This window comes from Oryctolagus cuniculus, chromosome 4, assembly GCF_964237555.1.
Source record: "Oryctolagus cuniculus chromosome 4, mOryCun1.1, whole genome shotgun sequence".
Classification (NCBI taxonomy): domain Eukaryota; kingdom Metazoa; phylum Chordata; class Mammalia; order Lagomorpha; family Leporidae; genus Oryctolagus; species Oryctolagus cuniculus.
Window position 1 is genome coordinate 3,367,621 of NC_091435.1, and position 26,357 is coordinate 3,393,977.

The following is a 26,357-nucleotide window of genomic DNA, read 5'->3' on the forward strand; positions in this document are numbered from 1 at the left end:
GTCTGTACCTCATGCAGCAGCTGCCGCGAGAAGGCCCGGTACTCCCCGCTGCTGCGGTTCTGCAGCTGCTCTGTCAGGTTGCGGTTCAGGATCCTGACCGTGACGCCGAACACCCGGGCCTCTGAGGGGCGAGAGCACAGGGGAGCCGAACCCTTCCGGGCTGGTTCCCAAAGAGCCAGCGCTTCGTGCAGACGTTGCTTTTAAAACAACTGACCGAGGCATGAATCTCAGACCAGACCGAGGAGGGAAGCGACGTGTGCATCTCTGGCAGAGCACGGGACGCACCCCGCACAGCACACACGCGTGGCTGGGACCGGGACACCGAGGGACGAGGGACGAACCACACGGCCCACGCCCGCGGGAACTGAGACGCACCTCGAGCACACGTGCTGCAAAAGCCCCTCCCACAATCACTTCGGGGGGGGGGGCTGCTCCCCTCCCCCTTGTTCATGGCCACACAAGGTGGGCCCAGACAGGCCCCGGGAGGGTGGCCCCCGTCCGGTTTTTCCTGAAACTTTCCAGGTCTTTGCACTGAAAACTGCTCCCCTCCGGAGCCCACCATGTCCCAGGCAGCCTGGGAGGGGGCCCTCCCTAAGGGAGGCTGAGCTCCACGTGGACAGAAGCGAAGGGGGACAGAGACTCGAGGTGGCATGGGGGCCATCCGTCTCCCCAGTTACTGAGAGTAAAGTCGGCGGGCACCGAAGCAGAGGTGCCGGCACTCTGCACACCTCCCCAGGGAGCCACGGCCACCCCCGGCTTGCCCCAGCCCGGCTCTCTGTGGCCAGCAAGCTGTGGGCCAGTGGCTGCGGGGTTATCACAGAACTTACCACCTGTGCACACGTGATCAAGGCCAAGGGGAAGAAGTGCCTCCCCCACCCCCACCCCGCTCCCCAGAGCACCTGGAGAACAAAATGACAGGAAGAGGAGGGGTCTGCTCAGAAACTAGAAGCCAAGTTCAAAGTCAAGGGCTTGTGCTTTGCATGCTGGGAGCTGCCCCAGCAGGGCCACAGAGGATGTGGGAGGGGGTGGTGTCCTAGAGCAGGGTGCCTGGGCTGGATGCCGGCTCCTGCTCCTGACCCAGCTCCCTGCCAACGGGGGTCACAGGAAGCGGGGTGACAGCTCCCGGTACCCACGGGGGACACCTGGGCTGAGCTGCCTGCTCCTGGTTTAGCCTGGCCCAGCCCCAGCTGGGGCTGTGAGCGTTTGGGGAGTGGACCAGAGCTTGGAGTTTCCCCTCTCCTTCTCCACCTAAAACAAATTGTTTTAAGGGGCCAGTGTTGTGCCAGCATCCCACAGGGGCACTGGGTCAAGTCCCGGCTGCTCCACTTAGGATCCAGCTCCCTGCTGATGCACCTGGGAGGGCAGCAGAAGATGGCCCAAGTGCCTGGGGCCCTGCACCCACGTGGGAGACCCGGATGGAGCTCCAAGCTCCTGGCTTCAGCCTGGCCCAGCCCTGGCTGTTGTTGTCATATGGGGAGAGAACCGGTGGGTGGAAGCGCTCTCTCTCTCTCTCTCTCTCTCTCTCTCTCTCTCTCGTGTAACTCTGCCTTTCATATATAGAAATCTTTTTTAAAATACTGAATAAATAATTTTTAACAGGATGCATCATCAAAGGGCTCTCCCACCCATCCTCCGTCACCGTCACGGGCAGCGTTGGTCTCAGTGCATGGGACAGTCCCCAGCAGAGTCTTCACACAGAAGGTCCTGGCGATTCCCCGAGCCTGGGGTCCCCCCACCCTAGGGCAGGACCCTGCACGTCAGGAACTTGCGAGCAGAAGGCGGGGAGCCCTGCAGCTCGCATATCACCCCCACTTCCCCAGAGGCCCACCCGGGGGCAAGTCTTCCCCCTCCCCACCTGACCGTGCTCTGTATGCGGCCCCCACCCCCACGGCCAGTTGACAGGGACCAGCCACCGCCAGACACGTGTGTGCTGTGCTTGCTTGAGGGGCACCAGCTGCCTCCCGGCCCCGATGCAGCAGGGGCCACGGCGGCCCTGCACGCACACCCACCGGGGGTGAGGTTCGGTCCTACCTGTGCAGGCTGTGACAAGCCGCTCGGCTCAGCCAGCTCTGGTCTGGGGAGCGGGCAGGGGTCTGTGACACAGGCCCTGCCTCACCCCTTGCTGTACCCACCCCCGGGGGCCTCCCACAGGCTTCAAACGACACAGAGCTGGGGCTGCTCAGATCCTGCGGGCCCCCACCTCTGAGCGGACACAAGGTGCGGGACGGCGGGAACCGGCCACTGCCACACGCTGCAGAGCCACGGACGCTGATTCCGGGGGGAACAAGGGCGTCCGGCACCAGCGCCCACAGAGCAGGGACAGGGGACAGGGGACAGGCTCCCAGGGGGCACGGGTTTCCGAAGCTGGCCTTACCGGTTTTGACGGTCAGCGTGGCGGAGACGTTGGCCCCGCAGCCCTGGTAGCTGGTCTGCACCTGGTACAGGGCCCCGGCCTCCAGCCCGGCCACCTCCAGGGTCTGGGCTGCCGTCCAGGAGCTGCTGAACAGCGCCTCGCCCCTGTACACCTGCACCTGGAAGGTGTGGTTCTGGGCCGAACGCAAGCTCCAGGACACTTGGAAACCGGTGCTGGTGACGTTGTGGGCCATGTGGTCACCGATGGGGGGGCAGCCTGCAGAGGGGGAGGCAGGACGTGAGGGCCGCAGGCAGCACAGCTCGCCTGGCTGAGCTCCCACCGGCTGCGCCTGGAGCCGACCCGCACAGGACAACGCTGGCCTGAGATGTGATGTCATTCATGTAATCAATAACTACTAACCACGATGTGGCTCCTGCGGCCATGAAGTAAGACCCTTCTCCATAGGAGATGCCGCCTGAATTATTTAGGGTCAAATCTAAGACCGCACTCACCTTCACGAAGTCTCACCAGCAAAAAGAAAAAGCGCGTACAGCGAATGCTGCAAACTTGCAGCTGGAGAATCCAGTGAGGGATGAAATGTGCCCCCCGTCCCCCCCCGACCCCCCGGATGGCAGCCATGAAATGTGAGAACCACGAGAATCCCACGTCCCGGAAGCCAAGGGAGGGCAGGTGTTTAAGGACAGAGCGGGGCTGGCGCCAAGGTTAATCCTCCACCTTCAGCGCCAGCGTCCCCTGTGGGCCACCTCAGTAACTGGGTTCACGCCACTCACCTGGGAGACTCGCTGAGCTCCTGGCTCCAGCCCAACCCTGTCCAAGCCACTGCAGACATCTGGGGGTGGGCCAGTGATGGGGAGCTCCCTCCCTCTCTCTCTGCCTGTGCCTTTCAAATAATTTTATTTTAATTTAGTTATTTAAGACGTAGAGTTACAGACACAGAGAGGGAGAAAGAGAGAGGTGTTCCATCCGCTGGGTCACTCCCCAGATGGCCGCAACAGCCAGAGCTGGGCAGATTCAAAGCCAGGAGCCAGGAGCCAGGAATTTCTTCTGGGTCTCCCACGTGGGTGCAGGGGCCCAAGGACTTGGGCGTCTTCCACTGCTTTCCCAGGCTGTAGCAGGGAGCTGGACTGGAAGTGGAGCAGCCAGGATACAAACCAGCGCCCACATGGGATGCCGGCCCTGCAGGAGGCAGCTTTACCCGCTACACCACGACAGGCCGAGATGTGTGGCCTTTTTTGTGAATCAGAATCAGTGCTGGGCAGAACACACTCTAGGGACTGCAGACAGTCAGCCTCCAGAGACGCAGGTGGTGACAGCCACTGCGGCGTCACCCTTCTGTGCCCCGTCCACAATGCTGCCCGACACACAGCCGGGCCACCCTGATCCACTAGCCCAGAGCACCTGCAGGAGGGCATCCATGCTCAGCTGACTCAGCGCACCAAGGCCACACCCCCGCGGGAAGGAGGGCTCAGGTCTGCTGACTCAGTGCGCTGAGGCCACGCCCCCATGGGAAACAGGGCTCAGGTTTGCTGACTCAGCGTGCCAAGGCCACCTCCACGGGAAGGAGAGCTCAGGTCTGCTGACTCAGCGCACTAAGGCCACGCCTCCACAGGAAGCAGGGCTCAGGTCTGCTGACTCAGCACACTGAGGCCACGCCCCTGCAGGAAGGAGGGCTCGGGTCTGCTGACTCAGCGTGCTGAGGCCACACCTCCACGGGAAGGAGAGCTCAGGTCTGCTGACTCAGCATGCTGAGGCCACACCTCCACAGGAAGGAGAGCTCAGGTCTGCTGACTCAGCGCGCTGAGGCCACGCCCCTGCGGGAAGCAGGGCTGGGCTAGTGTCCCCTGGCACTTGTTCACTTTCCCACGGAAAGCCGGGCTTCAGGGATCTAAGTTCCAACGTAGCAGCCAAACCCCGTTCTAACTCAGAATCTGAGCTCTACTTTTGGATTAAAAAAAACCAAAGCTGGTCTCCAGCAGGCTCCAGGCAGCGTCAATTACAGAAACCGTAGGTGGCCTCGGTCTAGGCAGTCACATCGGAACTGGAGTTCCAAGGGCAGGCACGTGGCACCGCCCGGGGGCACCAGCCGGGATGCCCCGCCCCTCCAGGCCCAGCGCCGCTCCTCAGTCCCGCTCTGCTCACGCACCACCTGCAAGACAGCAGGTGACAGCTGGAGCACAGGGTCGCCGCAGGCGGACCAGGCCTGCGTACTGGAGCCCTGCTTCATCCTGGCCGTGACCAGCAGGCAGGAGATCTCTCTGTCTTCCTGCCTTTCAAATACATTAGAATTTTCTTAATAAAAGGAATCTCAGTTCTCTGAAAAAGCAATAAAAGAGCTAAAAATCATCTAAAAGTTTACAGTTTATCAAAGTCCTTTATATAAAGACTCTTGGATATATGCATACCAGTATCATGAAAAAATCCTGCAATTGAAGACATGTGTGTATGCTTCTTTTAAAAAAAAAAAATTACCTGAAAGGCAGAGTTACACAGAGACGGAGGCTGTGGGGGGCAGTCTTCCATCCGCTGGTTCACTCCCCAGTTGGCCGCAACGGCCAGAGCTGGGCTGATCCGAAGCCAGGAGCCAGGAGCTTCTTCCGGGTCTCCCACGTGGGTGCAGGGCCCCAAGGACGTGGGGCATCTTCCACTGCTCTCCCAGGCCACAGCAGAGAGCTGGATCGGAAGTGGAGCAGCCGGGACTCAAGCTGGCACCCACGTGGGATGTCGGCACTGCAGGCTGCAGCTTTACCCGCTACACCACAGCCCCGGGTGTAACAGTGCAGCTCATTTTTGTTTTTGCCTTGGCTGCTAAGAAGCTCCGAATCAGGGTTCGTGCCGGTCCCAGACCTGTCCTTCGGATGGAGCCCCAGGCTGCCTGTTCTAAATCAAGGCGCCGTGTTGGGAATTTCCCCTCTGTGAGCCCACATGGGTCCATCCTGAAGTCAGAAGCTCTGAAATCACCGGACGGCCAACCTCCCCCCTTGCCTTACTCGGGACTGGCACTGTGGCACAGCAGGTTGACACGCTGCCAGGAACACAGGACCCATATGGCGCTGGTTCGAGTCCTGGCTGCTCCACTTCCAGTCCAGCTCCCTTCTGCTGTGCCTGGGAAAGCAGTAGAAGATGGTCCAAGTGCTCAGACCCCTGCACCCACGTGGGAGACCCAGATGGAATGCTCTCGGCACTCTGGCCATCGTGGTCATCTGGGGAGTGAACCAGCAGGTGGAAGCGCTCTCTCGCTCGCTCTCCTGTAACTCTGCTTTTCAAATAAATCTTTCAAAAAAAAGGATGGGTGAGCAACACCCACGCCTGCTCCCATGGTCTCCTAGCAACACCCCAGGACGGGCAGGGACTGTGCGTTTTCCCCAGGCCTGGTGGTCCTGATTCCTGATGGCCCAGCCGTCTCCGTGAGCCCTCACGCCCATGAGCGGTCTCTGTGAGCCCCTCACGCCCACAGGCAGTCTCCGTGAGCCCTCACGCCCACGAGCGGTCTCCGTGAGCCCTCACGCCCACGAGCGGTCTCCGTGAGCCCCTCACGCCCACGAGCGGTCTCCGTGAGCCCCTCACGCCCACGAGCGGTCTCCGTGAGCCCCTCACGCCCACGAGCGGTCTCCGTGAGCCCCTCACGCCCACGAGCGGTCTCCGTGAGCCCTCACGCCCACGAGCGGTCTCTGAGCCCCTCACGCCCACGAGTGGTCTCCGTGAGCCCTCACGCCCACGAGCGGTCTCCGTGAGCCCTCACACCCACGAGTGGTCTCCGTGAACCCTCACACCCACTAGTGGTCTCCGTGAGCCCTCACGCCCACGAGCGGTCTCTGAGCCCCTCACGCCCGCGAGCGGTCTCCGTGAGCCCCTCACGCCCACGGGAACAGTTCTTCCTCCTTTGCGATGGTTTCCTCACGGAACCTGTTCCACCCACCTGCCGCTCCTGGCCTGGGCGCTGACACTGTGGCCTCGTTCCCTCTCCACAGCCAGGGAAGCCCGAAACCGAGAGAACCCCAGCCCAGCCTACGTCTGGTCGGCTCCTAGGAACCCACCGCTCACGGGAAAGCAAGAAGGGTCATGGTTTCTTTCCAAACGTCTGCTGGATGTTCTGTCCGCTCTAAGCTTACATGCCCAGCACCGAGCAGTCCTACCCACACTGGCGGCCACAGCGACAGTGAGACGGTGAACAGGAAAGTGGAGTTTGGTGCCCATGTGGCTGCTTGAGCGGCGGCCCCCAGCCCCTCACCCACGGCTGTCACCTGCCACGGACCCGTGACAACGTCATGGTTCCCTGCCTGGAACCGCGGTGCCAGGGCTCAGATGTGACCACCGTGAGCCCGTTCCTAGGCCTCCACAGACACGACCCGGACAAACGCAGACAGCACTCTTGCAGGTCAGCGCTCTCTACCAGGCAGCTGTCCCACCGAGCCCTTGGCTCCCACTTGCAGCGGGGACACAGGTTCCCCTGGGTGACTGTCCAGCGCATCGGGCAAGACCAGCACGAAGGCTTTCCCCACTTCGTCTTTGAGCACCCTCCCCCCACAGCCGGCAGCGATGCTGGCCCCTTTGTGCCTGGACTGCACCATCAGGCGCCACCACACTGTGGAAGGGGCGGACGGTGATGTCCCCCTGGCCACACCCGTCCGGGTGAGCACTGGGCTCACCGCACGGGAGTGCTCGCAGGCTGTGGCGTCCATGCCCGATAGGCAGCTTGGGAGCTGATGGTGCCGGACCCCGTGCACCTGGTAGTCTCCATCAGGCAGTCCCCGGGCCTCCGCACCTCTGCTCAGCGCCCGATTCCCCAGCCTCGGCAGCCAGGCAGGTTCTGGGGAAGTCCAGGGGCAGATGAGGCAGGGGGAGGTGGCCCAGCCGCCCCTCTGGAGGCCAGGCTGCCGGCATCATGCCTCCAGAACTGCGTGTGCTTGTCCACGCCCCCTCCCCCGCCTTGGAAGGCCTGCTGGTACTTGTCCGGGAGGGCAAAGTTGAGGGCCTGTGTGGGAAAGTAGCCGGTGACACTGGCCAGACTGTCCCTGCTGCTGGGGCACATGGACGACGCTGTGCACGAGGCCGTTCTACTGCACGGCGGGCCTGCTCGGCCGGGCCACGGCCGTCTCGGAGCTGGCGGCAGTGACGGCGCCAGCCAGGAAGCCCTTGGTGAAGGAGACGGCCTGTCCCCTCGTGCTGCCGCTGCGGAGCCCGAGCCCGGCCAGAGCGCAGGCGCAGGGAGCACCAGCTGGCTCCGCACTGCCGCCGCTGCGGGCTGAGCAGCTGGGAAGGCCCAGCTGAGCACGGGCAGCGCGGGGTGACCAGGGACCGTCCCATTCGTTCCTGAACCCAGAAGGCGCCCTGGAACCGGAGGAGTGACCCGTGCAGCGTTCCCTACGGGTCTGGGTTTGTGTGAGAATCCGGCTGCCCTGCGTGTCCCTCATGGGGAGATGGACCCGAAGTCCGCACCCTGTTCTCCAGGACCTGTGGACCCGGCCCTGCCAGTGGACAGCTCATCTGTCTCCGCTTCCAGATGGAAACCACGCGCTGCTCCCCCCCACAGCGGCCACGGGGGCTCCCTGACCTCTGATCCCCACCACGCGCTGCTCCCCCCCACAGCGGCCACGGGGGCTCCCCGACCTCTGATCCGCACCACGTGCTGCTCCCCCCACAGCAGCCACGGGGGCTCCCTGACCTCTGATCCCCACCACACACTGCTCCCCTCCACGGGGGCCACGGGGCTCCCTGACCTCTGATCCCCACCACACGCTGCTTCCCCTCCACGGGGGCTCCCGGACCTCTGATCCGCACCACGTGCTCCCCCCCACGGGGGCTCCCTGACCTCTGATCCCCACCACGCGCTGCTCCCCCCCACAGCGGCCACGGGGGCTCCCCGACCTCTGATCCGCACCACGTGCTCCCCCCCACAGCGGCCACGGGGGCTCCCCGACCTCTGATCCGCACCACGTGCTCCCCCCCACGGGGGCTCCCTGACCTCTGATCTGCACCACGCACTGCTCCCCCCCACAGCGGCCACGGGGGCTCCCCGACCTCTGATCCGCACCACGTGCTCCCCCCCACGGGGGCTCCCTGACCTCTGATCCCCACCACGCGCTGCTCCCCCCCACAGCGGCCACGGGGGCTCCCTGACCTCTGATCCGCACCACATGCTCCCCCCCACGGGGGCTCCCTGACCTCTGATCCCCACCACGCGCTGCTCCCCCCCACAGCGGCCACGGGGGCTCCCCGACCTCTGATCTGCACCACGCACTGCTCCCCCCCACAGCGGTCACGGGGCTCCCTGACCTCTGATCCCCACCACGTGCTGCTCCCCCCACAGCGGCCACGGGGGCTCCCCAACCTCTGATCCCCACCACGTGCTGCTCCCCTCCACGGGGGCCATGGGGGCTCCCTGACCTCTGATCCGCACCACACACTGCTCCCCCCACAGTGGCCACGGGGGCTCCCTGACCTCTGATCCACACCACACGCTGCCCCCCCCCACAGCGGCCATGGGGGCTCCCTGACCTCTGATCCCCACCACGCGCTGCTCCCCACCACAGCGGCCACGGGGGCTCCCTGACCTCTGATCTGCACAGGCAGGCCCTGTCCCAGGGCAGCAAAGCCAGGCCCTGCAGCCCGCCTGCTGGGTCAGCCGGGATGGCCCTGCTCCCTGATGACGTCTGTGACCGCGGACGGAGCTGGAGGCTTCAGAGAATGGACCAGAGTGAAGACAGCAGCAGCCGCCCCTGCTCTCGCTGGGGGCACAGCGTTCGTCCCAGGCACATCTGTAGGCATCGGCATGAGGACCCGGGGATGCAGGCTTGTGTGTGTGGTGTGTGTGGTGTGTGTGAGTGGTGTGTGTGTGGTGTGTTTGGTGTGTGTGTGGTGTGTGAGTTGTGTGTGTGTGGGTGTGGTGTGTGTGGGGTGTGTGTGGGGGGTGCGTGTTTGTGTGGGGTATGTGTGGTGTGTGTGGTGTGTGTGAGTGGTGTGTGTGTGTGTGGTGTGTGTGGTGTGTTTGGGGTGTGTGTGGTGTGTGTGTGTGGTGTGTGTGTGGGTGTGTGTGTGTGTGGTGTGTGTGTGTGGTGTGTGTGGGGGTGTGTGTGTGTGGTGTGTGTTCGGTGTGTGTGTGTGGTGTGTGTGGTGTGTGTGGTATGTGTGGTGTGTGTGGTGTGTGGTGTGTGTTAGTTGTGTGTGTGTGTGTGGTGTGTGGTGTGTGTCTATGTGTGTGGTGTGTGTGTGGGTGTGGTGTGTGTCTCTGTGTGTGTGGTGTGTGTCTGTGTGTGTGGTGTGTGGTGTGTGTGTGTTGTGTGTGGTGTGTGTGTGGTGTGTGTGGTGTGTGTGTGATGTGTGGTGTGTGTGTGATGTGTGGTGTGTGTGTGATGTGTGGTGTGTGGTGTGTGTGTGTGGTGTGTGTGTCTGTGTGTGTGGTGTGTGGTGTGTGTGTGTTGTGTGTGGTGTGTGTGTGGTATGTGTGTGGTATGTGTGTATGGTGTGAGTTGTGTGTGGTATGTGTGTGTGGTGTGTGTGGTGAGATGTGTGTGATGTGTCTGTGTGTGTCTGTGTGTCTGTGTGTCTGTGTGTGTGGTGTGGTGTGGTGTGTGTCTGTGGGTCTGTGTGTGTTTTGTGTGTGTCTGGTGTGTTTGGTGTGTGTGGTGTGTGTGGCGTGTGTGTGTGGTGTGTGTGTGGTGTGTGTGGCGTGTGTGTGTGGTGTGTGTGTGTGGCGTGTGGTGTGTGTCTATTTGTGTAATGTGTGTCTATGTGTGTGGTGTGTGTCTGTGTGTGGTGTGTGCTGTGTGTCTGTGTGTGGTGTGTGTGTGGTATGTGTCTATGTGTCTATATGTGTGGTGTCTCTGTGTGTGTTTGGTGTGTTGTAGTGTGTGCCCCATCCTCGAGCGAGGGGCGACCACAGGGGGCCAGTGTCTGCCCCCGGGACTGGGACTCCTCTGCGTGCGCCTGGACGAGCACCTGGCCCTGTGACGTCTCCCAGAAGGGGCTGGAACCTCCCCCTGGGAGGGGCCTGACCCCAGTCCTCCATGTCCGCAGCCACCCTGGGTCCAGTCCCTCCCCACCCGGCCTCCGGCCTTCAGCTCTTCAGCCAGGAAGACTCGGAAACAAGAGCCGAGGCCGGAAGGTTCTGGAACACTCCACGGTTCTCCAGACCGCACGGCTCCATCTGCGCCGGGGAGGCGAGGGGGGGTGTGGCCGGTGAGCGGCTCAGCCCAGTGACGCCGTCCCCTGGAGCACACCGTGGGGTGGCAGCCGCGTGTGGGGGCTCCAGATCAGGGAGTCAGCCCGCTGTCCCCCACGGGCCGGCAGCCTCAGCACGGTGCTGGACAGCCGGTGGTTAGCAGCCTGGACCACACACCCGTACAGAACAGGCGGTGGCCTTGTGCAGGAAAGGGGCCTGGCGTGGCCTCCGTTTCCTCTGTAAGAGTAGTGGCCTTGGGGCCGGCGCTGTGGCGTAGCAGGTAAAGTCACCGCCTGCAGTGCCGGCATCCCACGTGGGCACTGTTCCAGTCCCGGCTGCTCCACCCCAGGCCAGCTCTCTGCTGTGGCCTGGGAGAGCAGTGGACGATGGCCCAAGTGCTTGGGCCCTGCACCCATGTGGGAGACCCGGAGGAAGCTCCTGGCTTCAGCCTGGCCCAGCTGTGGCCATTGCAGCCATTTGAGGAGTGAACCAGCAGATGGAAGACCTCTCTCCCTCCCCCTCCCCCTCCCTCCCCCTCCCTCCCCTCCCCCTCTCCCTCCCTCTCCCTCTCCCTCTCCTCCCGGGGAGGAGGACACAGGATGTCTGCGGCAGGATTTGCCAGTGGACAGTCGGAAGGGAGCCCTGCTTAGAACGCCGTCAGAGCAACCAAGCCAGTGCTGGACCGAGGACAGCCCGTCTGCCACCCTGACGGGACGTGCCAAGTGCGCCGAAGGTCGTCCCCGCGTCACTCGGCAGCCCTGAAGCTGAAGAAAGCCTGCTCCACTCTTGGCCACTGGCGTGGAAGCAGTCAGCGCCGTGAGTCTCGCCCGCCTCTCCCACCACACCCCTGCCTGCAGCTTGCACACGGCGGCACCCAGCCCTCCGTGGTCGCCTGCACCTGGGCTGGCCGTGCCCAGGGAGGCCCCTGTGTGCCCAGCTGATGCAGCCGCCTGCCACACCCGCTGTCCCACCAGCAGCCAGTAGTGGCGGGGACAGCCGGGCCTCCCCGGGGGACAGCTGGAGGCTTCAGCACCACAGTCCTAGACAGCTCCCCTGGGCCTCCACACTGCCCAGGTCCAGCCTCAGGGCCCCGGCCTCTGCACAGCCGCCTCCCAAGGCCTCTGAAATCCACCTGCCCCAAGAGGCCACCATGCGCCCCAGGGCGCCGTGACCTCCTCCCCACAGCCCCGCCCCAGGACCCCCTGAGCCCCCGCCCCTGGCTCTGCGGCTCCCCTGCCTCACTCACCCCCTCCTCAACTCTCCCCCGGCATTGACCTCAGCTGCGGGGAATCACATCTGCATGCCAGCCCCCTCCCTTCTCTAAACCATGCCCACAGTGTCCATGCTACCTGCACGTTAGCAAGCCTGTCAGTCACAGCCCTGGTCCCGCTTGGAGCCACCCCCACCCAGCTGCCCCACCAGGACGCCGGATTCCGCCCCCTCCCCTCCCGTAGCTACTCTGAGCTTGTCCAAGGAGCCGTGTCCAGCGTGCTGCTGAGACCCCCCTCCACCACCCTGGACCCCGCCCCATGCACAGTCGTCCCCGGAGCCCCAGTGCACGCCTGACCCAGTGATGGTGCCCCCTACTCCACCACCCTGGACCTGCACTGTGCAGTCGTCCCCGGAGCCCCAGTGCACGCCTGACCCAGTGATGGTGCCCCCTACTCCACCACCCTGGACCCCGCCCCATGCACAGTCGTCCCCGGAGCCCCAGTGCATGCCTGACTCGGTGATGGCACCTCTCCCTCCACCACCCTGGACCCTGCACTGTGCACAGTCATCCCCGGAGCCCCAGTGACACCTGACCCAGTGATGGTGCTCCCTCCTCCACCACCCTGGACCTCACTGTGCACAGTCGTCCCCCGGAGCCCCAGTAACGCCTGACCCAGCGATGGTGCCCCCTACTCCACCACCCTGGACCCTGCACTGTGCACAGTCGTCCCCCAGAGCCCCAGTGACACCTGACCCAGTGATGGTGTTCCCCCCTCCACCACCCTGGACCCTGCACTGTGCACAGTCGTCCCCGGAGCCCCAGTGCACGCCTGACCCAGCGATGGTGCCCCCTACTCCACCACCCTGGACCCTGCACTGTGCACAGTCGTCCCCCGGAGCCCTTTGACACCTGACCCAGTGATGGTGCTCCCTCCTCCACTACCCTGGACCTCACTGTGCACAGTCGTCCCCCGGAGCCCCAGTAACGTCTGACCCGGCGATGGCACCTCCCCCTCCACCACCCTGGACCCCGCTGAGTGCACAGTCATCCCCGGAGCCCCAGTGCACGCCTGACCCAGCGATGGTGCCCCCTACTCCACCACCCTGGACCCTGCACTGTGCACAGTCGTCCCCCAGAGCCCCAGTGACACCTGACCCAGCGATGGTGTTCCCCCCTCCACCACCCTGGACCCCTCCCCATGCACAGTCATCTCCCGGAGCCCCAGTGCACGCCTGACCCAGCGATGGCACCTCCCCCTCCACCACCCTGGACCCTGCCCCATGCACAGTCGTCCCCGGAGCCCCAGTGCACACCTGACCCGGCGATGGCACTCCTGCCTCACCACCCTGGACCCCGCCCCATGCACAGTCGTCCCCCGGAGCCCCAGTGACGCCTGACCCGGCGATGGCACCTCCCCCTCCACCACCCTGGACCCTGCACTGTGCACAGTCATCCCGGAGCCCCAGTGCACGCCTGACCCAGTGATGGCGTTAGATCCCACAGGCACTGCTTCTCTGTCCCCACCCAGGACAACGCTCGGTGCTAAACGAGGCACAGCGAGAGAGCGACAACCACGGCCAGCAATACACCAACAATTACAGGAACGCACGGCGGCAGGACCGCCGGCTGCACCGCTCCCATGCTTGGAGGCCCTTCGTAAGTCAGACGAGCTGCACGGAGCTGCCAGCACGGCCCACGGGGTCCTACAGCGGGCACACAGTGGGACAAGAGCTCGTCACACACAGAACGGCTCCCGACTTGAAACGTGGGAACTGTGTGATACGTTCAGACAGAGCTAACTGCCAATAAACGAAACCGAGCAAAATAAAAACCGAGGTGGCCCTGGGTGGTGCCGGCCAGGTCAGCACCCGGCCCCGACAGCGGAAGCTCCCACCGGCTCATCTCCCACTGGCGCCCCGTGGCCCAGCAGTCTCCGGCTCCCGGCCCAGGCCACTGGCCCCGCCCTCCCCAGAGCCACCCACACGCACCGGAGCAGCTGCCAGGTGGCCGGCGCCCCTGCTAGGGAACACTGGTCACGGGGGTTATTTCACATTCGCCCAGCGCCTAGCACACACCTGGCTCCCCCCCTCCTCCCCCTCCCCCACCCGCATCTGCGACAGAGCCAGGCACTCCCCTCTCAGCCTTCCACCGGCACCCAGCACGTTCTGCCATCGAGGGTGTCCTTGTGGTGCCAGGGACAGTCCAGCTTAGCCCTGTGGCCCCCAAGGCAAGCATTCACCACACACACACACACACACACACACACAGTCTCAGCAAGCCCCATGGGTACCCTGCTCCACACCACACCTGCCAAACATCCGCATGTTCTCCCACAAGGCTCCTGAGAGCCAAGGCTTTGACCTGCTCACACACGTCTACACCAGCAACTAGCACGTGTCTACACCAGCATCTGGCACAGTGAATAGCACCTAAAAAACATGTGTGAAGGCCGGCACTGTGGTGTAGCAGGTAAAGCTGTTGCCTGCAGAGCCCGCATCCCATTTGGGCGCTGGTTCAAATCCTGGCTGCTCCACTTCCAATCCAGCTCTCTGCTGTGGCCTGGGAAAGCAGTGCAAGATGGCCCAAGTCCTTGGGCCCCTGCACCCATGTGGGAGACCTGGAAGAAGCTCCTGACTCCTGGCTTTGGATAGGCCAGCTCCAGCCATTGTGGCCATCTGGGGAGTGAACCAGCAGATGGAAGACCTCTCTCTCTCTCTCTCTCTCTTTCTGCCTCTGCCTCTCTGTAGCTCTGCCTTATAAATAAATAAATAAATCTTTGAAAAGAAAAAAAAAAAACAGTGTAAGGGCCCAGCCCCGTGGCTCTGCGGGTTAAGTCACCACTTGGGACGCCTGCATCAGGTCCCGGCTGCTCCACTTCCAATCCAACTTCCTGCTAATGCACCTGGGAGGGCCCCTGCAACCCCCACGGGAGACCTGGACGGAATCCCAGCTCCTGACTTCCCTGACCGCTGAAGCCGTTTAAGGAGCAAACCAGCAGGTGGCAGATCTGTCTGTCTGTCTGTCTGTCTCTGTCTCTCTTTCTGTTGTTCTGCCTTTTACTAAATAAATCTTTTAGAATCAACACGTGCAAAATGAAAGAGGAAGTACAAGAACGGCAGACCACGAGGTGACGGCTGGGAGAACTGGTGACTGTTCCGTGGCCCTGGGCCAGCCACCCTCTCCCAGACAGAGCCTGAGGCCTCCGTGGCCTGCGGCCGGGCTAGCCTTGAGGAGCCCTTAGGCCGTCCCCACGCCATCCGGAAGAGCCCAGGCATTACCTTCATCCAGGTGGCTCCGAGGCTGGGCAGATGGAGCGGGCGAGCCCTGGTGGCCGGTGCACTGGTGCGAGCCCTCCACGTTAAGGCACAGCTCCTCTCCTGAGCAGGCCCTGAGTGCGTCGAAGAGGCACTCGTCCACATCTGCGGACAAGCGGAGCAGGCCGTGACTCCTCGTTCTCACTGAGCCCTCGCCCGTGTCCAGCACGGATCCGACAGCAGCTGCGCTGGCAGGCAGTGGCCGGAGGGTGCCTCCGCCAGCCCTGGACCTCCATCTGAGCCCTGCCCATAGCCGGGCCGGGCACACAGACGCCCAGCGGGTAGCTGCACCTGCTCGTGCCCGAGCAGCTCACTCTGGGCTCCACAGGGGCACTTTGAGAAGTCTGTGTGAAACAGAATTGGGCATTTTTAGTAACATAAACACAATTTTTAATCCACACTTAAGCAGTCTTCAAAAAAGCCCATGGACATGGAATTTTAAAAATAATGTTATTTTTGTGCAAAAAAATATGAAATTCATGCATACAAAAAGCGCATGGAAATGTGCATTACAGAAAAACTCACAGATTTCAAAATGTCATGCCCAGAACAGATGACGCTCCTCACGGCCGTTTTCCACGAACTTTGTGAAGAACGCTTACGACTGACGCTGAGCGGTCACGAAACGAGGGAGCCCAGAGATAAGCCACGCGAGCCCGTGGTTCTCCGCACTGAGGGAAAAACCAGGCAGCCGCTGCCCTCCCCTCAGGGCTGGCACTCCTGGGCGGACGCCGCTGGCCTCTGGTGGACGGAAACAGCCCCCGGAGCGCCGACCACAGGCGAGGCCCCACCACGTGCAGAGAGCAGGGGGACAAAGCCGGGCCCCACCGAGGCTGCCACAGGGCACGCGTGGGGCACCCGAGAGCTCCAGGCCCCTTCTCTGGGGCAAAATGAGTGAGTGTTCGCTCCGTATCAATTATAGCTTCTCCTCGGGCCAGCTCCCCTCCCCACAAAGACTTCCTGAGACCTCAACCCCCCCCCCCGCAAACCCCACGTCCTGCAGCCTGATCTCCCATGCCCCCCAGGGTGCCCCCCCCACGGTGCCCCTTCCCATGGTGCCCCCCCCACGGTGCCCCTTCCCAGGGTGCCCCAGGAAGCAGGATGCAGGCAGCAGGTGGCAGACCCGGCACGGGGTCTCTCTGGGACCACTGGCTCCCTCCAGGGGTCTCCCAGTGACCTCTGCATGACGGGTGTTGTCGGGACAGACGAGGGAAGGCTGGCAGGGACTGGCACCGCCATACGGTGGCTTCGTCTCCGAGAACATCCGTGGATTTCCAGGGAGGATTCACACAGTCCCCGAGGTCCCCTGGCAGCAGCAGGTGTGGCCTCAGTGTCACGGCCGGGGAGCCACAAGCCCAGGCCACCTCCTCCTGCCCGGGAGACTCCCGGGAGCACACCTGGCCACAGCGCTCACATTCCCATGGCAGAGACGAGGGGGTGAGACGGAGGCCGTGGCCAAAAAACATTTCCCATCTGGCCCTCTCCAGAGAGTCTGCCAACCCCTGACCTCGCCCAAAAAACACAGATAAATAAAACAGCAAGTGTCGGCCAGAAACCAGGCTCGCGGTACAAACCGAGCTTTGTACAAATTCTGCCGGGCGGGGGGGCGCCCAGAGACCAGGAGGCCCTCGGCCAGGCGGGGGAGAGGCGGGGAGGGCCTGGGGATACGAGGCTCTCTCTGCCCTGGGTCAGCAGCAGCTCAGGGGAAGGGGAGTGACGGGGAGGGTGTGGGGAGGAGACGGAGGGGAGGCAGGCGAAACAAGCCCCCAGGCCTGGCTGGGAAGGTGGCGTGGAGCCGGCTTGTGCCGGGATGCACCGCCCCACACACCTGGCAGGGAAGCAGGGTGAGCCGGCACTTCCTCCGCCGCTGGGCTCGGCCTCCAGGATCCAGCCCCCGAGTGCACCTTGCATCAGGCTGCTCAGGCCCCGCGCCCTCCCCGCCCCGAGGGAGCACCCACCTTGCACCCGGACGCTGACCACTTCATAGACGCGCCACACAAGGTCGTCCAGCTTACTGGAGACGCTGGCCATGGGCACCGGCTTCGGCAGGCCCAGCAGCAGCTGCGACAGCGTGGTGGAGGCGTCCCCGCCCACCGAGTGCAGGTGGTGGACTGAGGAGTTCAGCGGCTGCAGGGCACTGGTGACCTGGGAACCAGAAGGAGAGCGTCACGTGGTGTCCACGGAGCAGAGTCCAGGGACGGCGTTGTGGAGCAGCGGGTGGAGCTGCCTCCTGAGACACTGGCAGCCCAGACGGGCGCCGGTTTGAGTCCCAGCTGCTCTGCTTCCTATCTGGACCCCTGCTGTGGCCTGGAAAAGCAGCCAAAGATGCCCAAGTGCCTGGGCCCCTGCACCCACGTGGGAGACCCGGAGGAAGCTCCTGGCTCCTGGCTCCTGGCTTCGGTCTGGCCCAGCCCCAGCAGTTTTAGCCACATGGGGAGTGAACTAGTGGTGAAGGCCTCTCTCTCACTCTCTCCCCCTCCCTCCCTTCCTCCCTCCCTTCCTCTCTCTGTAACTCTGCCTTTCAAATAAATAAAATAAATCTTATAAAAAGAAATCACTGAGCAGGAGGGCATTCAGTTCAGTGGTTAAGATGTTGCTGAATGAGACTGGCACTGTGGCGTAGTGGGTAAAGCCTCCACCTGCAGCACCAGCATCCCATATGGGCACCAGTTCGAGTCCCAGCTGCTCCACTTCGGATCCAGCTCTCAGTTATGACCTGGGAAGGCAGTGGACGATGGCCCAAGTGCCTGGGCCCCTGCACCCATGTGATAGACCCGGAGGAGGCTCCTGGCTCCTGGTTTCGGATCTGTACAGCTCTGGCTGCTGCAGCCATTTGGGGAGTGAACCAGCGGATGGAAGACCTCTCTCTCTGCCTCTGCCTCTGCCTCTGCCTCTCTGTAACTGTGTCTTTCAAATAAAATAAATAAATCTTTCCTTTTTTTTTTTTTTTTTTGACAGGCAGAGTGGACAGTGAGAGAGAGAGATAGAGAGAAAGGTCTTCCTTCCATTGGTTCACCCCCACAATGGCCGCTGTGGCTGGCGTACCATGTGATCCGAAGCCAGGAGCCAGGTGCTTCCTCCTGGTCTCCCATGCGGGTGCAGGACCCAAGCACTTGGGCCATCCTCCACTGCCCTCCCAGGCCACAGCAGACAGCTGGCCTGGAAGAGGGGCAACCGGGACAGAATCTGGCTCCCCGACCGGGACTAGAACCCGGGGTGCCGGCTCCACAGGCAGAGGATTCCGCCAGCCAAAAATAAATAAATCTTCTAAAAAAGCCGTTGCTGGAGAAGCCCACGACCCACGTCAGCGTGCCTGGGCTGGGTCCCAGCCTCCTCCTGATGCGCGCTGTAGGAGGCACAGGCATGCTCGTGTCGCTGAGACCTGCCACCCACGCGGGAGACCTGTGCTGAGCCCAGCCCAGCCCTGGCCTTGGCGGGAATCCGGGGAGTGAACCCGCACTAGGACAGCAGCTCTGCCTATCTGTCAGCCATCTGCCTATCTATACCTGTCTATCATCTGTCATCTAATCACTGCCTTTCAAACAAATACTAAAGATATACATCACCATTTGTAAAGAAACTCTTAGGTCTTCAAGACACAACAGCTGAACATCAAGCCAAGCTCGGTGCCCGGCCAGCAGGCAGCCCCGGGGAGGCCCCTTCAGGTACTGCCGGCTCTGTGCACGTGGAGACTCCCAGGCCTGAGGGTGGCACCCATCAGGGCCGACGCCCCGGCTGGAAGTCGCTGGCCGCTCGCTGGGGCACTCACAGCTGTCACTGCAGGGGGCACCCAGGGCCTTCGTCACAGAGCCAGGAAGGTGGCTGCTGGAGGCGCACACAGAGCCCAGGACGCCGAGGGCTCGGCCCTGGAGAGCTTGCTCCCCGGTTCCGGCCTCCGCGCTGCCCAGGGCAGTGCCACACGGAGCAGGAGCGGGAGCCACGGCTGCAGGGGGCGGGGAGGCGGAGGGGAGCCCAGAGCCGCAGGGCTCACGCCGCCATCTCATCTGAGACGCTGTCTGCTCACGTACGACAGCCGCACGGGGCGAGGGGTTCCGTGCTCCCCATCTCACACGCTACCGCTGACAGCGAGGCGGCTCACACACACGCTTCAGTCGGGTGCGTGGTGCTGTCTGTCTGGAACCCACCCCCACCACCACCGGGGCTGAACTGTTAAATTAGGGCTTCAGCTCCGGCTCAGAGCCGGCCCCTCGGAGGCTGCTGGCAGACAGCCCTGGCCCGCCTGCCGCACCCCGGCCTGGCCAGCCGGCTGCCCCCACCTACCAGCGAGCACAGGAGGCGCGTGTGGTTCAGCAGGTGGGGGTCCACGCCCCGCAGGTCCTCGAAGCCTATCTTCACCAGCACGGTCACGTTGTACCAGGAGCCCGGCGCGCTCCTCCCGGGGGGTGCACCTGCCGCCCAAACGCCACTGAGGGAGAAGCCCTGGGACCGGGTGGGGCCGGGGGGCTGGGGGACAGGGGGCTGGGGAGGCAGGGCCACTGCTGAGTGGCACGGGGAGGAGCTTCCCACCACCCCGCCCTGACGGCCTGGGCCCCTGGCCCTGGGCAGTCGGGAGGCCCGAGCCCTCAGAGCTGGGTGTTCCAAGGAGCAGATCCTCCTAGGGTGTGAATACAGCCGCCAGCCCTCACTGTAGTATAACGCTACCCTCGTATATGAAGTTACTAGACGCCGTGCCATTCCTCTATTTCATTTGTGCTGTTTATACTATTAACATCAAGTTGTGTAACAACGTGCAATACCACGCATGCTGCAGAAGACTGTCACACGCTATGTAACACCCTATGTAGCATGTTACATGCGATGCATACCACAACCATTCAGTAGCAGAGTCAACACCTAGTATTGCAGTATGCAAACTTGATATTGGTTAGACTACTGCTTGTGACTACAGTATACCAAGACCAGATTCATAAGTAGGATACTTTCATGGCCTGTTTCTCTAGCTTAGAACATTCTGGGAGCAGAGAGAACCCTCCCAGGCCAGCAGAGAACCTTCCAGGCCTGCAGCCTGGGCACACGGTGGGCCGTGCCCTGGGAGACGGCCGTCAGCCAGGCCCCTGTGCTGGCTCAGTGTTGGCACTCACACCTCCCACAGGGAGACACGGCGGCTTTGACAGCTACACCCGGGCCCCAGGCCTTCCCCAGACGAGCGAGGACCTAGGGCTCTGCCCCACGAGGGCCTCTGCCCCCGCTCCAGGACACCTGGGTGGGCCGTTAGCGCTTCTCTCCTGGGGCTGCAGGGGCAGGATTTTGACAAAGAGCACGCACACGCGTGAGCTGCACCTGTGCACACGGGGGAGGGCTCCCCGCGAAGCTGGGGCTGCCACTCCCAGAGGCCTCCCACCCCGGCCTCACCAGGGCCCTCCCTGCTGCCCCTCGGCAAGCATGCCTATAGCAGCCCTACCTTGGGGTGCGGGGGCCACACAGTGGAGGCCCCCCGGCCAGGGGCAGCACTTCTGAAGTCCAGGGCAGTCGGTGTCTACGCTGCACGCAGACGCGGATGGTCCCGGCCCCACTGCTGGGCAGACCCCAGGGCGGGATGTGAATTCCCCTGACCGATTCAGAGCTGGGGAAAACGGCACAATCAACAACGTGCAGCGGCGACATCCTGAACACAGCCCCCGGGGGCCGCCGCGGGGCTGGGGGCTCCTCCTCTAGACCCCAGGAGCACGGGTATAGGGGCTCCAGGCCCCTCTCCGAGAGTGCCCTGCTGCTCCCTGCCCCGTGCCTCGCCCACCCACTCAGACAACTTCCTGAGCACTTGCTGAGTATGGCTCAGTGCTAGGACAAAGTCCCGTCTGCAGCAAAGAGACTGCAGGGCTGCACGCGGGGACCAGGGAGACCGCCCTGGAGAGGAGCCGGCGCCTGGAGCAGCCCACCCACGGCGGCCCAAGACCCAGGGGGCCAGAACAGCCCACGCATGGAGGCCCAAGACCCAGGGGGCCAGAACAGCCCCATGCACAGTGACCCAAGGCCCAGGGGGCCAGAGCAGCCCCATGCATGCGGCCTGAGACCCAGGGGGCCAGAACAGCCCCACACACAGTGACCCAAGGCCCAGGGGGCCAGAGCAGCCCCACGCACAGTGACCCAAGGCCCAGGGGGCCAGAGCAGCCCCACGCACAGTGACCCAAGGCCCAGGGGGCCAGAGCAGCCCCATGCATGCGGCCCGAGGCCCGGGGGCCAGAGCAGCCCCACACACGCGGCCCGAGACCCGGGGGCAGAGTGTTGGTCCTTCGGGAAGAGGGAGCAGCTGGCCTGCTCTGCAGGTGCACCCCCGAGGGCCACTTCCCCTCCCACCCTCTTCTTCCTCTTTCCTCCTGGGCTCCCGCTGCCTTCTCGTCACTGTTATTAGAACGATCCCTCTGGGACCCTAGGGCACCACGTACTGTCCTCCGGGGAGAGCTGGGACATTCAGGACGAGTTCACGACCCCGCTGTCCCGCCCACGCCTGCTGCCCTGGGACTGGCGCACTAGAACATTCTCCCAGCTCCTCGCCTTGCCAAGTCCTACATCAAAGGTGCTGGGATCCACGGAGGCAGGGCCCTCCCTTCCGCAACCCTGCAAGCTGGGATGCAGGCGGGCCATGGTCAGCCACGCCCCTGCCCTTTGGCGGGGCGACCTCGGCCAGCATGGAGGAAGAAGCGTGGCCACCCCAGGTAGGATGGGACAGGGCAGAACAGAGCCGGCCGTCTGCAGCCGAAAAATCACAGCTCAGTCCCAACGTGCCTGCCCCAGGGCTTCCCCCAACACGGCCAGGCCCCAGCGGTCCCCACCACCCCCGGGAAGGGGGCTGCTCCCCGCAGGCAAAACGTCGGGCACAGCCTCAGGCTGGCACCCTGGCTCCGGCAGCCCTTGGGCAGGGGGCGGGGGCAGGCAGGAGGGGTCCCCTAGAGCAGCCCCTGGCAGCCTGGCCCTGCCACTGCAGGAGCAGAGGCCAGCTTGGGGGGGGGAGGGGGGGTCTGGCTGGCTCCTCGCGGTGCCGGGGCGTTGGTGATGGCGGTGACTTGGGGACACCCCTGGAAGAGGCGGACACCTAAGAAACGCTCCTGGAACCCTGAAGCCAGCTCCGTGCCTGGCCTGGGAACGGGGTCCACGGGAGGGCACCTGCGGCCTCGTGCCCTGTGAACTCACACGGGAGGGCTAAGGCGGCCTCCGCAGAGGGAGGGTGGAGCCCTGGCCCTGGCCCTCGACCTCACCACGCAGGAGGACCGCCTGGGGGCTGCAGAAGACCCGGGTGCCCGAGTCCCTGACCAAGGCCGACACCGTCTCTGAGGGCAGCCCCAGGCACCCGCTGCCTAGGTGCCCGGACAGCCTCAGTGCCACCGGGGAGCAGGTGGAGCCGCACCGGGCCCGAGAGGCCGGCCCACGCCTCGGGTGACTCTAAGGTGCCACCCGCATCGCAGAAAGCCGTGCAGGGACCAGGACTCGTGCGCATGCGCAAGGAGCACCCTGGGGCCTCCAGGCCCCGCCCGGGACTCAGGCGCATGCGCAGGCAGTTCCTGCCCCCCCCCACCCCCGACTCCCGCGCGTGCGCAGGCCCCTCCCGGCCCCGTCCGGCCCCGCGCCCGGGACTCACGCAGGACGCAGTAGAGGCCCAGCTGCTCGTAGCCGTCGCAGCAGTCGGTCACGTTCGTGGGCTCAGGGACGTCCACCGCCAGGAGCTGTGTCCGGTAAACCGTCTTGGGGCACCGCCTCCACGGGATCCAGCCGCCACAGGACACGTAGGTGACGCTGGACGACCGCGTGGCCTCCAGTCTGCGGACGCTCTGGGTCACGCGGCGGCCGCACAGCTGGTAGCCCAGCAGGGACAGGCCCCTTTCTGCAGCGGGGGTGCGGAATTGAGGGGGCGAAGGAAGGAGACCCCTGGGGCCCGTCCGCCCGGAGCCCCGAGCGTGCCCCGGCCTCGCGTCCGAGGAGGACTGCCCCTTCACAGACCGGGCGACGCCCCAGCCAGCCCGGGTGATGCCCCAACCCCAGGCCAGGTTCCAGCAGCTGAGCCAGCACGCAGGGGTGGGGTCGGGGGCCGGAGGGCACCCCTGCAGGTGAGCGGGCCCCGGCCTCGGGTCCGAGGACTGCCCCCTTCACAGACCGGGCGACGCCCCCGCCAGCCCGGGCTCCAGCCACTGAGCCAGCTCGCAGGGGTGGGGTCGGGGCCGGAGGGCGCCCCTGCAGGTGAGCGGGCCCCGGCCTCGGGTCCGAGGACTGCCCCCTTCACAGACCGGGCGACGCCCCCAGCCCAGCCCGGGTTCCAGCCGCTGAGCCAGCTCGCAGGGGTGGGGTCGGGGGCCCGGAGGGCGCCCCTGCAGGTGAGCGGCCCCGGCCTCGGGTCCGAGGACTGCCCCTTCACAGACCGGGCGGCGCCCCCAGGCAGTCCGGGCGACGCCCCCCGCCAGCCGGGGTTCCAGCCGCTGAGCCAGCTCGCAGGGGTGGGGTCCGGGGCCGGAGGGCGCCCCTGCAGGTGAGCGGGCCCTGGCACTGCCCCCTTCACAGACCGGGCGACGCCCCCAGGCAGCCCGGGCGATGTCCCCACCCCAGCCCGGGTTCCAGCACCTGAGCCAGGCACGCAGGGGTGGGGGTCAGGGGCCGGGTTCCAGCACCTGAGCCAGGCACGCAGGGGTGGGGTCGGGGGCCGGAGGGCGCCCCTGCAGGTGAGCGGGCCCTGGCCTCGGTCCGAGGACTGCCCCTTCACAGACCGGGCGACGCCCCCAGCCCAGCCCGGGTTCCAGAACCCAGTGGGTGGGGTCGGGGGCTGAGGTCTGGACCCTGCTGTGCAACCACGACTCCCGACCGCACACGCGAGTCCCCGTGGGGCTCCGCTGGGCCACGCGGGACATGAGTGTGGCTCGGTCTTGGTGGAGGGGCTCCAGGAGGTCGTGGGGAGATGGGACGTGGGCGCGGGGGGGTGCAGAACGCGTTTCGGAAAGCCAAGCAGTTTGTCTTCCTGTGACACACTTGTCGCTGGCTTTCAGCACAGGCCTGCACAGGTGCCAATGCCAGCTTCCTGCGGGAGGTCAGAGTCAAAAGTGAATATGCTGCCTCGGGTGGGGGAGCAGGGTGTGAGATCTCCCTCCTGGGTGGGCGCTGGGGCCCTCTCCTGCCTGGGGGCTGCCTCCGCAGCGCAGTCACAACACCCTCGAGACCCCGCCCCTGCATCGTGGGCTGCTCCCATCACCTTGTGCGGGAGGCACCGCTGCAGGCTGACATGCAGACGGAGGTGGGGCTGCAGGGGGTTCTGCTCCACGCCAGGGGACCACCAGGGACCACGGGTGTGGGACAGGGTCCCGCTGGCAGCCTGGGCAGGAGCCAGCCCTGCCCCCGCCTCCACCTCCCCCATGGGACCCATGGCCGGCCCTGCCCCGCCTCCATCTCCCCCACGGGGCCCACAGCTGGCCCTGCCCCGCCTCCGCCTCCCCCACGGGGCCCACAGCTGGCCCTGCCCTGCCTCCACCTCCTCCACGGGTCCCACGGCTGGCCCTGCCCCCGCCTCCACCTCCCCCATGGGACCCATGGCCGGCCCTGCCCCTGCCTCCGCCTCCATCTCCCCCACGGGGCCCACAGCTGGCCCTGCCCCGCCTCCGCCTCCCCCACGGGTCCCACGGCTGGCCCTGCCCCTGCCTCCACCTCCCCCATGGGACCCACGGCCGGCCCTGCCCCCGCCTCTAGCTCCCCCATGGCACCGCCTGTCCTGCCCCTGCCTCCACCTCCCCCATGGGACCCACGGCCGGCCCTGCCCCCCCCATCTCCCCGACGGGGCCCATGCCGGCCCTGACCCTCCCCTCAGCGCCATGTGGCCTCCGTGCAGGGTGAACCAGCGGCTTGAACCCATTGTGTTTGCAGATCCCAGCCTCTGAGCCCCGGTGTTACTGGACCGACCGCGCAGCCTGCAGGTCGGGGCTCAGCGTTGGGGGGGGGGGGCGGTCCTTCCAGGAGCACGTGGCTACTTCACGGCGAGGATTCAGGGGTGGGAGTGGAAATCACCCTCGGAGCCGCAGCTGTCTTCACTCCCACGGCGGGCAGTGGCTCTGACCCCAGCGTGGGCCTCACAGCCACCCACAGGTGTGCAGACCACCAGACCCACGGGGCCTGCCATACGCCCCAGAGCCGTGGGGAGGCCGCTGGTCACGGAGCAAGCCCACGGCGGCAGGCCCTCCCCTCGGGCTCGCTGGTCCCCAGTCTCCTGAGCGCTGGGCCGGGCTCTGGGGACTGGTCCCCAGCACGGGTGAGGAGCTTACAGAAGGCCCTGGAGGAACAGGAAGCCTGGGACTTGGCTTGGGCCAGGGGAGCTCGGCCGAGGGCGCAGAAGCAGCTTGGGTGAGGGGCCGCCCGGTCCCGGCCCAGGGACACTGCTGAACAGGGCACACCTGGGCTGCTTGCTTGGGTGAGGGGCCGCCCGGTCCTGGCCCAGGGACACTGCTGAGCGGGACACACCCGGGCTGCTTGCTTGGGTGAGGGGCCGCCCGGTCCCGGCCCGGGGACACTGCTGAGCGGGACACACCCGGGCTGCTTGCTTGGGTGAGGGGCCGCCCAGTCATGGCCCGGGGACACTGCTGAGCGGGGCACACCTGGGCTGCTTGCTTGGGTGAGGGGCCGCCCGGTCCCGGCCCAGGGACACTGCTGAGCGGGACACACCCGGGCTGCTTGCTTGGGTGAGGGGCCGCCCGGTCCAGCCCCGGGGACACTGCTGAGCGGGGCACACCCGGGCTGCTTGCGCCGAGATGCCAGCCAGGCAGATCTGACCTAGGAGGACGTGCTGCCCGTGTGCATCCGCGACAGGGCCTGGTCCCCAGGGAGCCGCCAGGCTGTGCCTGATCACTACAGGGCTCCAGCGGGTCACCAGCAGTGCCTGCACTCACACGCACACACACGCGTGCTCTGACACTCAACACACGCACACTCACACACACCCTCAGACACTCATGCACATTCACACACTCATACTCCTGTACACACACACGCTCTCATACACACACACTCATGTGCACTCACAGACGCACACTCATGCACACATACTCCTGTACACACATTTACACACACTCATACTCCTGTACACACACACACTCTCAAACACTCAGCACACACACTCATACACACACATGTGCACTCACAGACACACACACTCATGCACACATACTCCTGTACACACACGCTCTCAGACACTCAGCACACACACTCACAGATGCATACACTCATGCACACATACTCCTGTACACACATTTACACACACTCATACTCCTGTACACACACACTCATACATACATGTTCACACACACTCATACTCCT

The 26,357-nt window shown here is 64.6% G+C and overlaps 1 protein-coding gene across 1 annotated transcript in view; it reads right to left on the bottom strand.

Moving 5' to 3' along the window:
• UMODL1 (uromodulin like 1) overlaps positions 1-26,357 on the bottom strand; it is a 52,972-nt gene that overhangs the window by 25,303 nt on the left and 1,312 nt on the right. Inside the window, exons 2-8 of the mRNA XM_070073124.1 lie at positions 22,654-22,896; positions 20,482-20,643; positions 19,341-19,468; positions 17,018-17,204; positions 15,024-15,164; positions 2,375-2,629; positions 9-121 (exon numbers count right to left, since the gene is read on the bottom strand). Of these exons, the coding sequence (XP_069929225.1) occupies positions 9-121; positions 2,375-2,629; positions 15,024-15,164; positions 17,018-17,204; positions 19,341-19,468; positions 20,482-20,643; positions 22,654-22,896 (1,229 nt within the window). The remainder of the gene's footprint in view (positions 1-8; positions 122-2,374; positions 2,630-15,023; positions 15,165-17,017; positions 17,205-19,340; positions 19,469-20,481; positions 20,644-22,653; positions 22,897-26,357) is intronic.